This window comes from Aotus nancymaae, unplaced genomic scaffold, assembly GCF_030222135.1.
Source record: "Aotus nancymaae isolate 86718 unplaced genomic scaffold, 86718_ANA_hifiasm-v0.15.2.pri h1tg000040l, whole genome shotgun sequence".
NCBI classification, from domain to species: domain Eukaryota; kingdom Metazoa; phylum Chordata; class Mammalia; order Primates; family Aotidae; genus Aotus; species Aotus nancymaae.
In genome coordinates this window covers 32,293,936-32,311,254 of record NW_026988454.1, presented here as the reverse complement: position 1 = coordinate 32,311,254, position 17,319 = coordinate 32,293,936, and the positions used below count along the sequence as shown (strand labels likewise).

Sequence of the window (17,319 nt, the reverse complement as noted above, 5' to 3'; positions counted from 1 at the left end):
GCCTCAGTCTCTCAAGTAGCTGGGACTACAGGTGTATACCATCATATTTTTTTGATTTTTTAGTAGAGGTAGGTTTCACCATATCATCCAGGTTAGTCTCAAACTCCTGTCCTCAAGTGATTCTCTTGCCCCAACTTCCCAAAGCGCTAGGATTAGGGGCATGAGCCACTGGGCCTGGCCTGATTTCAGAATTTATTACTGATAATGTATCTGGTTTACTTGATGTTAAATCCTCCAATTATAATGCTCTTATTTAAGGAAAAAATTCTGTATTAAGGTGCAGTTTCTAGAAGCATACTGTTACAAAAAGTGAAGACCATTGGACGTGGTGGCTCAGGCCTGTAATCTTAGCACTTTGGGAAGCCAAGAAAAGTGGATCACAAGGTCAGGACTTCAAGATCGTCCTAGCTAACAGTGAAACTGCCATCTCTATTAAAAATACAAAAATTAGCCAGGACTGATGGCACGCGCCTGTAATTCCAGCTACAAGGGAGGCTGAGGAAGGAGAATTGCTTGAACCTAGGAGTTGGAGGTTGCAGTGAGCTGAGATGGTGCCACTGCACTCCAGCCTGGGCAACAGAGTGAGATTCTGTCTCCAAAAAGTGAGGACCATCCTGATCATGATTTGTAGTTTAGGATACTAATTGTGCCAATTAAAAACAATAACAAATACTCATCTGCTGGGCAGCTTAATAAGGAGAGTGTTTTAGAAGATAAGGCAAAAATAGGTGAGAACGTCTATTTAATCTTTGAGGGGTGGGACCTGGATAAAAACTTATGAGATTTGGCTTTAGAGACAAATATGAAGCCAACTAGGATTTATGCAGTGGTAAGTCACATGATTTGTTTTCGATTTTAGGAAAGTATCTTCAGGAGGCAGGTAAAAGGTGCAATGAAGACTGAAGAATGGGAAAAGGGATACTGTTATCAGCAGAGAGCAGAAAGGCTGTATACCAGGCGGTGGCTGTTACACAGAAATATCCTTCCCAAGCTCCTTCCCTTCAGTTCACTCTAAAAAAACTGGCATTCTTTAAGGCCCTGTCTTCTACCCTTTGTCATTTTTATTCTTTACACTCCTCTATTCCTGTGGACTCAGATGTCAAGTTTTCTTCAAAATATAACAACTTAGCAATGGTTAGTCTTCAGCAAAGTGAGTTTCAACACAGGAGTTTTTCTGAAAATATACTTGTATCCATAAATTTTAAATCTTGCAAATAAAAGTTTTTAGCAAATCTCTCCTGAGCCTCATAGATGTCTGCAAGGTTATTTGCAGTTGGCTGTTGCATAGGTGCTATGAACTTTACACGTCTCAAATTGAAGTCCTTCCTATATATATATATTTTTGCAAGTGCTTGATGAATGGAAGCTGCTTTATTATTTATTTATTTCATTGTATTTTAGGTTCTGGGGTACATGTGCAGATTATGCAGGATTTTTGCATAGGTACATACATGGCAATGTGGTTTGTTGCCTCCGTCACCCCGTCACCTATATCTGGCATTTCTCCCCATGTTATCCCTCCCCAACCCCCCTACCCCTCACTGTCCCTCCCCTAGAGCCACCCAACAGGCCCCAGTGTGTGGTGCTTCCCTCCCTGTGTACAGGTGTTCTCATTGTTCAACACCCACCTATCTTTTCCTTCACATGGGTTTAGTAATCAATTCCTAGTTCCTTACTATTTTTGGCTTGAATTAGTGCAACGGCCCCTTCTGGTCTTATGTCTTTCAGTAGGCTTTTCCCAGTCTTTTCATAGCTTCTAGAATGAGCTTTTGAAACAAACCAATATGATCATGTCATTCCCTTGCTTTAAATCCTTTGATGGCTCCTTACTACCTTCAGGATAAAAGTCAGCTCCTTAACATGCCAGACAAGGACCTCCTCAATCCTGTCCACTTGTTCAGGTCTAGCTTTTTCTACTTTCAACCTTACATCCTAAGCTGCAGCCATTACGAAACATTTCTGGCCACATTAGGCTTTTGAATATTCTGTTTCTAATGCCTCAAATGTATCCTCCCGCCCACCCAGCTTCTCTTAAAACCCAATTCATCCACTTCTCACCACATGGCCTCTCAGTTTCCCTTCACTGTCCTTTTATTGCTTTTATGTTTAGTTTTGTGACTCTTTGATTAAAGTTACCTTCACGCGTTAGACTGTAAGTTCCATACGTGCAGGGACTACTTTTGTTTTATTGACTATTATACCATCCAGACTCTCTTCTACCACAGTGCATGGAAAAAACAGCAGGCACTCAAAATATGTGTTAAATGAATAAATAATAAAAATGCCAGTGCTGGTAAGGTGAGTAGGGATGGGGATCATTGAGAGAATAAGGACCAGAAGAATATGAGAGGAAAATGACCAAAAGCACAAGTGGAGAGGTCTGCCATAAAAAAGCAGTCCCTTCTCTGAGACTCGAAAATAGCTGCAGGAGGGTAAAATTACAGAAATGTGGAGAAAGTAGGGATGAAAATGTGAGGGAATTCATGTTATATGGCCTCTCTTCAAGAAAGCAGAAGACCAAGTCAGCTTGGAGTAAGAAATGAGCAGCTTGAGTGAGAAATGTGGACATTCTTTTCTCACCGGCTGCTGTAGAGAATGGGGTAGAGTCAGCAGGGAAGAACAAAAAAGATGACCAAGACTGTGGGCCTTGCTAAGGTAGGTAATCACAAATCTCACAAAGAAGACAGTCAATACAAATAAGATACAAATAATTTTTTAAAAAGCTATGATTACATACTACAGTACAAGTGAGAAAAATGGGCAACCGGTTGTGCCCCCACCAATCCTGGGGACTAGTGAAACAAATGGACAACTGAATGTCCCCCCACCAGGTCTGGGGATTGGTGAGACAAGTGATAACGCTCCAAGTGGTGCTGATGCGTTTGCCGTCATATTGCTAAATAATGCTGCTTCTATTTCCTAGTGGTCTTAGGAACCATGTTTGAGCAAAATGAAAACTGATTGCAGATAACCAAGGAGGCGGGAAGCACCAGAATGCACCCCCTTTTTTAGAATTCTTGCAAACCAAGGGTCATTTGGGTTACCCACTTCCTTTTTTGGGACTAAACCATTTCCTAATCTCTTATCACTAGGGAATAGTTCTTCCCAAACCAGGTCAGCAAGAGACAGTGGTGTGTAAGAGGTGGCTACTTAAAGATGCCTATAGCAATGGGGAAGCTGTAAGAGAGGTAAAAAGAGAAAAGACTCATTAAGTACAAAAAAATTCAAGTAAAAGAGTAATAAAAGCAAATCTGTTCCAATACGTTGAAACATCTTATATTGTATGCATGGCTTGTCTGTAAAAGAGACACTTAAATAAGAAAAAGTTCTTCCTTTTTTATGTACCTAAAGGGGAACCATATTAAAATTAGACACCATTATGACCCATTATTGTGACTTCTAAGTAATTATAAAAATATCAGCATACAGTTGATTTTCCATAGTTTATGAAAAGATTAGCATATGGTTAACTTCTCAAGCAAAGGAAGTACACATTAGTCAATAGATATCTAAATTTAATTATTAGACATTGTATATATACTCATCGCTTTATGTCTCACAAAGCTGGATACATCTTTATGTAAAATTCTTTTTTTAAGTAGGGTAGTCTATAGCCCACATATCACTACTCATATACTTGCAGGTAATGGAATAATGAAAACAAAATTTCATTACAGGATCTTAAAATGAAAAGGGTCCCTTCACTTCAGAACCACTGGCAATTATCTAGGTCCTGCCTTCAGGCTAAACTGAGAAGATAAGCAGCCTGCAGGGTCTCACTCTGTAGAGAGTTAAGAGGGTCCTGTAAACAGGGAGAGCACTTGCCCAAAGTGGCACGAAACAAAACTGTTGTGGGTGAAGAGACAAAGCAGGGGCTGAGGTACACATGTCAAATACAATGGCAGAGGCACAAGTATAAAAGAAGCATTCAAACAAGTCGCCAGACCTTCAAGAGAATCAAGGCCTTATAAGTTCCTTTCAGAGTAGAAGAGAGTCCCTATTAATTTCTGGAGGCTTTGAGATTCCTCTGTGGAAGTCATTTAGGGACTCTGTTGTTGGGAGTGGAATCTGTGGGTGTGAGGTAAAGGTAACTCACACAGCCTTTGCTGTTACATCACTGGGATACCACCCACCTTCTTTAAGGGACATTTATCTCTCTAGACTCCAGAATAACAGATATTTTTCAAATGTAAATAACATTTATATGAAATTAATACTTTTTTCTCAAAACAGTTGTTATAAGTTATTGAAACAAATTATGGGGAAAGGAAAAACATATTAGTGCTATTTGCATTGAGATTCTTCATGGGACACAAATAAGCATTTTAGTTTTAACTTACTTATAAGGTAAGATTTTAGGTCAGTGTCATCACTATCCTAAGCCAGCATGCTCTTATTGACTCTACATGCTTAATTGACTCTACAAGTTAGTTTTGATTCATTTCTCCAGATTAAAAAAGAAAACTTCAAATATTACTAAAATTCTAAAGCAAATTCAAGCATAAATTAATTTTATTACATTTAATAAATTAGAGATAAATCACTGTATTTTGATAAATAGAATTACTAACGTAAAAAAATATATAAATTGATATTATTCTTTAGCAATAGAAAAGAAGCAACAATTGTGACCATATTTCCAATGATTTAGTGTATATTAATTCCTGGCTATTTGGAAAATCTGCTTCTATTATAAATTTGTCGTTGGTCTTAACATAATAATAAGTCATATTATTCCTATGATTAACAATAATTCAGATTCATTCCTAGTACAGGGATCAGTAAATGGAAAAAAATTTTCTGTATAAAGTGATTTTTAAAAATAGTGTTAGACAGCACAATTATTAGATACTTTGAAGACTAAGAAAAACACATGCACATTGAAGGCAATCTATATACTGCCTATTATTCTTCTGAGAGGCTGACAGATTTACCAATGTAAATTTTGCATGTGTGTGTGTTTGGCTGGAAAAGGAACTACCATGAAGTTATCTAATGCTTTTGGGTTCTCTGTTCTTGTTTTGAACTAGGCAAGAAAACAGCTGTTCCTGAACATAACCACGTGTACACTTTGGATTAGAAGTCTGTCCTTTGGAATTAAGCCAGCATGCTCTTACTGACTCTAAATGCTTAATAAAATAATGAAAATTATGAAGACACTCCTCTGCTCACGTGAAGGTTAGCTATAATAGATACTTATATAATTATCTTAGAATAACAAAACCAATAACTACTATTCATTCAATGAGTTTTTAGAGAAGAATATAAGCAAAAATAACAGTAATTTCTCCATATTTTCAAAAATAATCTAACTTTTCTGTGCATAGTAATTATTGTACATCTAGCATTTATATAAAAACATACTTGACCATGTTAATGTTGAAACACTAATAGAAGGTAAATAGTACTTTCCTACTTTGGGTTTTGTTTTTTAGAGATAATACAGAAAAAAGAAAACAGCATTTTCAGGAATTAAAAAAACAGACTTTAGGAATTAAAAAAAGAAAATTGGGTATTTTGGTACCTCAAAATGGTTAAAAAATAGAACTGTCTCTGCTAATAAGAAAAGAGGCCAGGCACGGTGGCTCACGCCTGTAATCCCAGCACTTTGGGAGGCCAAGGGGGGCAGATCACTTGAGGCCAGGAGTTCGAGATCAGCCTGGCCAACACGGTGAAACCCCATCTCTACTAAAATTACAAACATTAGCCAGGCGTGCTGGCCCATGCCTTTAGTCCCAGCTACTTGGGAGGCTGATGCAGGAGAATCACTTGAACCCGGGAGGCGGAGGCTACAGTGAGCTGGGATCTTGCCACTGCACCCCAACCTGGGCAACAGAGAGAGACTCCATCTCAAAGAAAAAAGAAAAAGAAAAAGATAAAGAAAAGACGTCCAAGATATACTGGAAATAGAAAAAGCAGAATCTTAACTATGATCCTAGTTTCAGAAAGAATAGACAAAGACATGTATATTTATATATGCAGGAACATTTTTTGTAAGCATATACAAGAAACAGAATGAGCATAAATATTAGCAGGACAGAAGACTTATTTTTCATTTTATACTATTCTTTACTGGTTGAAATGTTAAAACTATGAACATATATTACTTTTAAAGAACAAATCTTATAATTAAAAAATTTAAAAATAACTTTCCTACCCACATAAATGGATAATACAGGTTAATGCTCAGGCTAGCAAAAATAAAAAGGCTAAAAAACAAAAAATGTTCAAAATACAAAAAGTAGAACAAAGTTTGTCAGCACTATTTGTTTTCAAAGCTTCTGAGTTTCTCTCCTTCCTGAGAGCACCTGTATTCTCTTTCCTATTAGATGCAATTTGTAGCACACCTTGGTAAAAATGTTCTGGAATGAACTTGGAGGAAAACATTCTCCTGTTCCCACTCTCCTGTGGTAAGAGTTGTTACTGATATGTTTCGGTATAATTAACTCAAGTCTTGTCCCCTCCTCCTCCAGTGAGGAGCCAGAAACAATTGCTGCCATCACCCACTAACATTTCAATGAACCAGATGAAATGCTGGAAGGTACCTGGCACAATTAGCAACAGAGCAGGTGTGTTCCACTCGGAAGAATATGTAAGATGCAGCAGCTGCCAAGCTATTAATAGGTATAATTTTGTTTCTTATTCCATAGTTTGAAAAGAAATAATTTTAAAAAGGAAAGAAAATGACTGAGGTTTCTTTTTTTCATTAAAAATATAGAGAACATAATTCTTAAAACTTACATACAAAGAAGGGTACAATGAAACAAACACAAAACAGGGATTTAAGCTGGGCAGGGTAGCTCATGCCTATAATCCCAGTAGGATTGGGAGGCTGAGGCAGGTGGATCACTTGAGGTCAGGAGTTCGAGACCAGCCTGGCCAACACAGCAAAACCCCTTCTCTACTAAAACTGCAAGTTTGCCCAGCGTATTGGTGCACGCCTGTAATCTCAGCTACTTGGGAAGCTGAGGAATGAGAATTGCTTGAACTTGGGAGGTAGAGGTTGCAGTGAGCTGAGATCTCACCATGCCCTCCATTTTGGCAACAGAGTGAGACTCTGTCTCAAAAACAAACAAAAAGCCAAAGAAAACAAAACAAAAAAAAAAAAACAGGGATGTAAAAAACCAGTGTGATACCAAACTTGGCTAACTGTGCAGGTGCCAACTATGTGTCTGTGTTCCTGACTAGGTGGTGGAGGAAAATGGGCACTGGCATGAAAATATGGAAGCCATGGTCCTAGTTAGCAGTGTCATTTTAAACGAACCTTTTATAGCTTCATGGATCTTGAGTTCCCATAGAATGAAGGAGGTGATTAGAATCACCAAAGATGATCTCTAAGGTCCTTTCCACATCACTAGTTCTGTAATTCTATGAACTTAGATGCTCCACAATTTTAGTCACTTATCAGAGACTACTTTTCATGTTCTTTTTTTTTTTTTTTTTTAAATATATGTGATAATAAAAATAAGACTTGCAGATGAAATTAAATATCTGATAAGACTCTGTGGGAGGTTTATAAGGTAAGGTCTTGATAAAATCAAACCATGTATGTTTTGATAAAGGAGCTAGGTGTGAAGAAGATCAGTTACACATTTCTCAAGAGTTAGTTCCATGACTCAGAGAGCACCCAAATCATTTTAATTACTTGAGGCAACATTATATTTCTTAGGGGCTTCTTTTTACATAAACATAGATCATTTGTTATATTTTCTCTCACTGGGAAGTAAAATACTATCTAACTATACACAGAACATTCCTAAGAGAAAAAATATATGCAGATTCTATTCTAACACATGGATTCAACAAAAGAAATTCAAGCATCTTAAGCTTTAAGGGCTAATTTGAGTTCCATATCCTCCAGTGAGAACTTTCCTACTCCCTTGACCAAATGGAGTTTTATCCTCTGCAACTCCTTTACGTGACTATGAATTCCTTAAATCTATTAGAATTAGGGTTTGGGCTTCAGTGGGATTAGCCTGAAGTAGACATCAAGGGAGATGATGGTATCTGAAGAACTGGTCTGCTGGAATATGAATATGAAGATATGTCTGAAGCATGGAGATCAGTCTGTGAGGGGCAAAAGTCATCAACTACAGTCTAAACGAAGACTGGTGCAGTGAGTCCACTTAAGTAGAGGAGTGGCACAGGCAGTGAGAACTGGGAAGTTTTGGAAGCAAGTAGGAGGTCCCTATACATAAGAACACAGGCACATCAGGAAGATGAAGGGGCAATACCAACTTCACAGGTAAGACATTGACAGAGTTCTTTATATATCCTCTGGCAGAGTCAGAGTTAACTCAAAGGTAATAGACAGAAACATACTAAGAGGGGATATTAGGTCACCTCAGTTTCAAAGTTTAGCATGTTGCAGAGTCAGAGAAATGAGAAAGTCACAAAAAGTAAAGGCTATTATCTTTCAGAGCATCACACAGTTTTTAATATAGACTAAAAGTATTGTTAGCTGTCACAGCAACCCTTTATACCAATGTTATAAATGTTTCCACTGCATCAAGGTTTTTATGTTACAAATTCAGACCTCAGGGTTTGTGTTATGTTTGTGTTAACCTCATGTTTATGTTATGGACCTCATGTTTGTGTAATCCCCAAGTTCACGTGTTAGAATCCTAACCCTCAATGAGATGGTTATTAGGAGGTATTTGTGAGGTAGTTAGGTCATGAGGATAGAGCCTTCATAAATGGAATTGGTGCTTTTATGATAGGCACAAGAAAGCTTGCTTCCTCTTGCTGCCCAGTGAGGATAAATGAAGTTGCAAACCAGGGAGGAGACTTTCACCAGACCCTGGATCTGCCAGCACATTGTTCTTGAACTTCCCAGCTTCCAGAACTGGGAAAAATAAATTTTGTTGTTTAAGCCACCCAGTCTATATTTGTTACAGCAGACACAACTAAAACAAGCATTTCCCTAAATTCTTAAATCTGGTGCTGAATTACAAACAATGAGTACTGTCACACATGCAACATTTACCACAATCAAATTCCTGCCAATCCTCTTGACTGTGCCCCTTACAGTCCTTACATTGTTGTAGGCCACCATCACCATATATCCTTGCTTATGTGAAAATGATGTTTTACCAAGAAACCATTTTTCTTCAGCTCCTTACAGCACAGGCTATTCATTCTCACATACTCATTCTCACATGGTTCATGGTTCTCTCATGAACCACAAGAGCCAGGAGTTAACAGTGGCCTCTTCTTAGCTCCCTACTGCTGATTTTAGGGTATTGTAATGCCAAAGCACTTTTCTTTGGGTGCTTTGACACCTGGCTATTCCATCCTCTACTTATCTTTGCATCTGTGATCTGCAGACCTTGTGGTCGCTCTAACACAATGGCCGTCAATGTTGGCTACACATTAAAATTACCTGGAAAGCTTCTGAAATCTGCCCTTACCTAGGTCCCATTTCACCAATTAAATGTATTTGAAGGGGTGGAGATTGTTATCCATATCTAGTTTTTTAACTGGTTTGGTGATTTCGATGTGAAGCCAAAGTCGAGACCTTTGTTCTAACCTAAGAATTAAGGATGTCAGCTCTTTGTTCATCAGTTTCCTCCTCATCCTAACTCTTGCTATCATCCTGGAATCTTAATGTTCAAGACTATAACCTGTACAATACTCTGGGTCCTAGTTCCTTGACCAGTTCAACTCTAATAACATGTTCTTCAATTTCACATCAGCTCTTACACATACCCTATGAATTTATCACAACTTGAAGCTGCCTGACATCTGAGATACTAAATAAGCAAAAGAGTTTATGGTCTTGAACACTATAGTTCCAGCTTGCTGATTCCTTTTCTGTGTGACACTATGCCTCTACCTGGGTCCCAATAGCTTACTGCAACCTTGCAGAGGAGAACCCTGCTTTCTAACTCTGCCAATCTTCTGATTCCACATCCTTTCCAACTGGATAATCCTTCATGGCGCATCACTCTGGTAACTTACCAATGCTATCAAGTCTCAACCTCTTGTATTCCTTTCACATTCACAACTCCAATTCTATATTAAACCAAATCTGCCTTCTCTATTGCTATGCCCTAGATGCTGAGAAGAGACTCTGAAGAAAAAAAATCCAACTGCACAGATTTATGTCACTTCTATTTTTATGGTATCTAAAACAGCAGCTCTCAGAACTACTAATGAATCTTTTTATACATCCTAAATGAGTCCCTATTTTCCTTACTCAAATGGTTATTATTCTTCTTGTGCTCCTATCTCACTCCTTTGCCCCTCACATTAGAAGTGAACCTTGCTTTTGTTCTGGAGAACATAAAAATATCTTTAATTTCTAGACTTCAACCCTTTATCAACTTATCTGCATCCCTATCCACACTTACCTGTGTTAGAGGGGCACTGCTCTAGGAGCCATACTGTTGACATTTTTGGTCAGAGAATTATTTGTTGAGGGGAGCTGTTCTCTGAATTCTAGGATACTTAGCAACATCCATGACCTCTACCCACCAGATGCCAGTATTATCCCCCACCTTGTAGCTGAGACAACAAAAAATGTCTCCAAACCTTGCCAAATGACTCTTGGAAGGCAAAATCACTCTCAGTGGAGAACGCTCTGCTTGGAGCAAGACTAATCTGTCAACATGTCTTTCCAATAAAGTACTTCCTGCTTCCTCCAAGATCCACTGTGTCCTTGGTGTCCTTTCTTTATCTGTCTTCAACCTGAACCTGTCTATTGGCTTTGTCTCCTTAATATACAATTTTATGTCTGTCCATTATTTAAAAAATCATTCATGGAAATCAGGTCTCCCTTTAGTTACTGCTGAATCTTGTTTTATTCTTCAAAGTGAACCTTTGAGAATGACTTCCATGAGAGTTCACTTGCTGAGGCCTCATTCAACCTTTAATCTACTCTTCAATCCTTGCCAATCTACTGATTCTGGTACAAAGCTACCAGGGTCCTCTTGATGACCAAATGCTTCGACAACCTAACTGCTTGGCTGTTTCCAACTATCCTCTTCTTGAACTTTTCTTCCTCTTCTGGCTTCCAGTGCACTTGTTTTTTCTGTTTTCTTCTTCTTTTTTTCCTTTTCCTTTCTTCTTTCTTAATCTTCTCTTCCTTTGACTGTCCCTTAATACTAGTGTTTAATTGGGTTCTGTCCTTGGTGTTCTCCTCTTATAACTCTATGACATACTGGGCTCTTCCTTCATTACAAGCTTCCACTTACTGATATAATAGAACCAACACACTAATTCTTTCTCATTTGATTTTGAAGCTCTACATTCTCTCAAATTCCAACCCTGCATTTCTGGCTCCCAGTGAATATTTCTATCTGGGAGCACTACAGATACTACCAACAAATTGAGATATCTAAAACCAAGCTTATCATCTCTAACTGTAAGGAATGGTGATTCCTTGCCCCTGTCTTCCCATATCTTTCTTATTTATTTCATTACTTCTGTGGCACCACTATTTATTCAGTTGTATAAGTGAAAACCTTTAGCAAAATCCTAGATTCCAATTTCACTAATAAAATCAAATCAATCATGAAATCCTGTCAATTACAGCTAATGTCCTTTGCCCTCCTCCATTACTTCAGTTTTTTATACTTTATTTCCATGGATTCCTAATTTCCTTATCTTAGGTCCTTAGCTACCTCAAATTCAGCAACCATTCTGCTGCACTAGAATGATCTTTCTAACATAGAAATCTGTTCATGTCACTCCCTGGATTACCTCTTCCTTCAGGGATCCTCTTTGTCTGGAGTATAAAATCTGAGTGTTTTAGCAGAGTATGCTACGCTCTTCTGTGGCCTGGCTCCTGCATTTCTCCTGTCCTTCTCTGAATTAGAACCTATGCCCAGATACAATCATACCATCCCATAACTTACTCATGTTATTCCATCTGCTGGAAAGTTTTTTCTAACTTCATTGACCTAACGCATATTTTTTCATCCCAGATGCCTCAGGTCAAGTATTTCCTCCTTGGGAACTCTTCCTGGACTCCCCCAGGGTATATTAAGAGGGTTTCTTCGTATGTGTTCCCAAAGCATTGTGTACATGCCTTCATTACAGTTTCCACCAGTCTACTGGACTTGCTTGCTTGCAGGTGTGTCACCCGTTAGCCTTAAGGGCAAGTGCCTTGCCTACTCTTGAAACTACTGTTTCAGTGGGGATTAACAGAGTGCATGGAAGAAGGCATTCAATAAATACATGCTGAATGAATGAACGATATATGTCAGGTTCAACTGTCAAAAAACTTTATTGTGACATTGTAATGATATGTACGTGAGATGTATTTGTACAAAAAATCTATGTTGGTTCATGGAATCAAGAAGCAGTGAGATTATTCAGTTTAAGGGAAGAGCTAATGTCATATAACAAAACAAGTTTAATAAGCAATATACATGATAGTGCAGTGCTTATTAAACCTTTCTACCAAAGTACTGCTAACATCAGAAGAATACTGAGTGAAAACCCCCAAGGGTCTGATGACACAGACTAAAATACATGACATTTCTCTGGTTGCTATGGCTGATAATACAGCTACATTCATTTTAATGTAAAAACATTTTAAATTATTTGCAAGTAAAAGGAATACTCCAGAAACACAGAACATCTTAATTTTGTGAACTCCAGTGATCTTGCAGCATAAATGTTTACTCCCAGGTGGGGCTGATGACACTGTCAGTATCACAGTTAAAGAAATAAGTGCAGAGTGGAAATAGCACACCTAAAGTCACAAGTTCCTTGTCCCATCACTTAGGCTGTGACTTGGAGTCTACTTTAACCTCTCTGAGCCTCCTCAGTTTCCTTATCTGGAAAATGGCTATAATATTTGCCTTACATATTCCATAATGATGTTAGTACCAGGACAAATAAATGTGAACAATAAAGGATAATAAGCATAAAAAATAAAGTAATATTTTATCCAGAGAGAGTGAAAATCAAAGTACATATGTAACACATATTCTTAAAAACATTTACCTTTTGAGAAGCTGGAGATTTTTCTATTTTAGTTTTTTCCTCGGGGCTTAAAGGAGGGGATCGCTCCTTTATCTCAGGAGGCAGTTCTTGATACAGTGCTGAAATTGAAAAAAGGAATTCATGTAACCAAATTAAGGAACACTGTTCCATAGGGAAAAAATGATGGTGGGGCAAATATGAAATTAAAGAAATCGATATTCCATTCCTTGGTGTACCAATAAGATACCTAAAATTTGCTTGATATGGCAATCTGCAGTTTTACTCATTAGTTATCAAAAGAAGTATGATTGGAAAATTTTAATCGTCAGGATTTCAGAAATGTAGACGGTGGTGTTGTCACTTACTATGTGGTCAGACAGATGCTTATTTTATTTTATCTCAAAACACATTTACCAGGAACCTGCTAAATGTAAGGTTATCTGCTAGGAACTGCTGGAGAATGTATGGAGATCATCAAAAGATAGTCTTCACTAGCAAGAAACTTAAAATCTGGTCAGAGAAAGACATGTTCACAAGTAATTACAATATAAAATAAATGTGACGTTATTTGAAAGTGAAATAATTACAAAGACAAACTCTAATGTGGGGATGGAAAACGCTTAATGGAAGAAGTGGTAGGTGTAGCAGACTCTGAAGACTAGGTAGGATTTTATCAGGTAGAAGTACGCAGAAAAAATAATTTAGGAGCAGGGCGTGGTGGCTCATGCCAGCACTTTGGGAGGCTGAGGTTGGGAGATCACTTGAGGCCAAGAGTTTCAGACCAGCCTGGCCAACATGGTGAAACCCTGTCTCAACCCAAAAATGTAAAAATTAGCTGGGCATGGTGGCGTGTGCTTGTGGTCCCAGCTATGGTAGGCTGAGGCACAAGAACTGCTTGAACCTGGGAGGTGGAGGTTGCAGTGAGCTGAGATAGCACCACTGCACTCCAGCATGGGAGACAGAGTGAGACTCTGTCTCAAAAAAAAGGAAAGGATAATTTGGGAAGATACTATGAAATCAATAAGCATGCAGTTAGGACTATATATGATATTGAATCTATATACAGTGTTGAATTTAAGATTCGTTTAATCCAATATTCTATATAATCTATTGAATCTATATAGGGTATTGAATCCAAAGAGCTATGTGCAAATTTTAAAAGGTTAAAAAGAAAATCTATTTTGATTAAGAACAACTCTGAATTGAAAGAAATGGCTGAAATATACTTGATCAAAACTGTACAACTAAGATTATGAGATGTACTAACTGTCTTTATATATGGGGTGATTTTATTTCTGGATTTCTTTATCTTGTATTTTAAGAGTGTTAGGTGTGATGGGGAAGCTAATCATGTTGTTCTTTTCAGTGTCCTAAGATACAAAGAGAATAAATTCTTTATAATAGTGGGAGCACAAATTTCTTTTATTGTGTTGTTCTCTTAGAGGACAGGCTCTCAATGGAACAATGGGTAGAGATTCTGCTCATATACTTCTTTAGATCATTTACTCTGCATAGATGGCTTCAGATAAAGATCAGGGACAATTCTTCCTATTTTTAGACTAGAATATATGCTACTGACAGTCATTTTCTTTTCTCTAATGTTAAAACTGGGCAATTGAGTTATTTTGTTAAATTCAGGTAAACAAAGGAATAAAAGGGAAAGGGAACTCCTAATGAACTGGGAGAATTCAATCATTATAGTCTCAGATTTTCTAAGTTTTTTTTTTTTTTTCCTGTTTGATCTGATCTTTACAAGGCTTTTTAAAGAAGCACTGATTGATGCCAAAAGAAGACATAAATTATTCTGGGATACAATAAGGAATTATGGCAGTTGAGGTTGTTCACTACTGAGACAAAGAATTAATTTCTGTATGTAGCCATCACTTATCACTGCAATATGCTTCAGAGGTCTGGCTTTGGTCATTATGGAAGAAGAATACATTTTATTAGATTTTTTAAAAAATTTTATTTTTCTAGAGATGGAGTCTTATTATATTGCCAAGGCTGGTCTCAAACTCTTGGCCTCAAGTGATCCTCCCTCTTCAGCCTTCTGAAGTGTTGTGATTACAGGCGTGAGCTGCTGCATCTAGCCTTATTAGCTTTTTAATTCACTGTAGATGAAATATCTATATCCTCTCAAGATCTGCAAGCCTAAGAGGTTATTTTTGTAAACTAGATTCTAAAGTTAAAGCACTAATCCCACCCTGCCTAGAGATACACAAGTGAAAAAATTAAAAAAATATTTCCACTGGTATACGAAAAGAATAGTGGATTCTAATATCTTGTTAAAATGAGGCATACTCCAGAGTGACTATGATTGTGCCGGCAGCTCTTGATTTAAAAAGCTTGATTTAAACAGAAGCTACCCCTGTTTAACCTCAGCTGTTGACCCTGTGGGAGAGCCAACAATGGGAAGAAGGAACTTGCCTATTTTAGATAATCTGGAAGTTAGAAGTGCTGAGTTTATGGAACTTACATGCTGTCTTACGCCTACATAGGAATTAACCTGTCCTAAAATTACTTCCTTTCATACTGCCTTGTGTTTTTTCCATTATGCAACCTCTTCTAAACACAAAAATATACCTCTAATAGAGTTTAAGAGTTACATATAAAATTAGCTGGGCATGATAGCACACGCCTGTAGTTCCAGCACTCAGGAGGCTGAGATGGGAGGACCGATTGAGCCCGGGAGGTCAAGGCTGCAGTGAGCCGTGATTGCATCACTGTACTCTAACATGGGTGACAAAGTGAGACCTTGTCTTAAAAAAAAAAAAGAGTTATATGTCATTTACTACTTACAAGAAGATAACTAAAACAGCTACACAAAAGAAATTAAGACTTTTGTTATGGGAGTGAGAAGTGGTGTAATTTTTGAGACACATAGCACTTTTTAGGGGAGGAATTTGCTGACTGGCAGATAAGCTGAGGAAGGGAGCTGCAATGAGACTTAGGGCCACTTGAGAGACTGGGGAGGGGAGCACTGGGAAGAACCTGGGTGCAGAGAAGGTCGTGGGAAGGTGCCAAAGATAGATAATTTTATCTAGGCTTAGTACAGCTTAGCCCAGCATCCGGTAATCACGAAGGAAATTCTTCTTCCATTCCTTCATCTCTTTGGCTGTCAAAATTCAAATCTTAAGTTAGAATCAATATTTTTGTTTAGTCGTAGTTTTGAGTTAAAGTTTCATAGACCAGCCTGAAAACCAACTATTATTTATAATAATTATTTATTTGCAGAAACAAAAGACTTAAATATTCAAGACACAGATTGTTTTCAATTTCAAGGCTGCCTACACTACATTTTTTTTTTTTTAAGATAGAGTTTTGCATGTTTCCCAGGCTGGAGTGCAGTGGTGTGATCTTGGCTTACTACAACTTACGCCTTCCTGGTTCAAGCACTCTTGCCTCAGCCTCCTAAGTAGCTGGGATTACTGGAGCCTGCCACCACGCCTAGCTAATTTTTTGTACTGTCAGTAGAGACAAAGTTTTGCCATGTTGGCTGGGCTGGTCTCGAACTCCTGACCTCAAGTGATCTGCCCGCCTTGGCCTCCCAAAGTGCTAGGATCACAGGCGTGAGCCACCACGCCTGGCCTGCCTGTACTACATTTTGAATCAGAACCACAATTTTAGTGCTTACAGAAGAAAAGCTTACAGATGATATCCCTCAATTTCTTCGTTTTACAGAAGGAAACTGGGGCATATCAGTGTAAGTTGTTGAGCTGGGGTTAGAAGTCAGTTTTCCTGACCTGAATGTTGTGCTTTTCCTAGCATGCTATTAAGTTAATTGTGGACAGGATGCATTCTTCCAAAGAAGCACTACTATACTTCTCCCCTTTAATGATAGTTTTAAAGTTATTATTATTTTTTTGTTTTCAGGCTCTCTGTATTCTGTTTTCACCTCTCAAGGCCTAGTGGTGAATCTATAGCTTTCAGAAACTCATATGCAGATTTTCTTCTCTAGCTCATTTTTATTTTTCCATAAATGAGGGCTAAATTTACTTGAGAATGAAACAATTTATTGTAGTTTTGTTTTCGCAGGTTACCAGCTAGGACTGAGGTATACAAAGTAAAAGAACTGCAGTTGGGGAACTAGAGGCTGTTAAGATGCCAGTCAACTGAGGAGTCACTGTGGCAAGAGAAGAACTGACAGAACTGTGCATGAAGCAGGTGGCAGGGTCAAATGAGTTGAATAAGAAAGCTGGCAGCTAGAGGGGCATGGTCTCCTGGGATAAGAAGTCCATGAAACAAACATTCCAATCTCAGAATGCAGCAGCTTTCTAATGTACTAGCGCCTCCTCTCTTTATTTTTTTTACATCATGGGAATGAAAAGCAATACCCATTGGCAAACATATGCAAAGGTTACAAAAACAGTAAATTAAAGACTAGAA

General features: G+C 38.0%; 1 protein-coding gene across 7 annotated transcripts in view; it reads right to left on the bottom strand.

The window, feature by feature from the left end:
* Window positions 1-17,319, bottom strand: part of AHI1 (Abelson helper integration site 1) — a 220,647-nt gene that overhangs the window by 22,168 nt on the left and 181,160 nt on the right. For all 7 annotated transcript variants that reach the window (XM_064360653.1, XM_064360649.1, XM_064360650.1 and 4 more), the window contains one exon: window positions 12,955-13,052. In XM_064360653.1, the coding sequence (XP_064216723.1) occupies window positions 12,955-13,052 (98 nt within the window). The remainder of the gene's footprint in view (window positions 1-12,954; window positions 13,053-17,319) is intronic.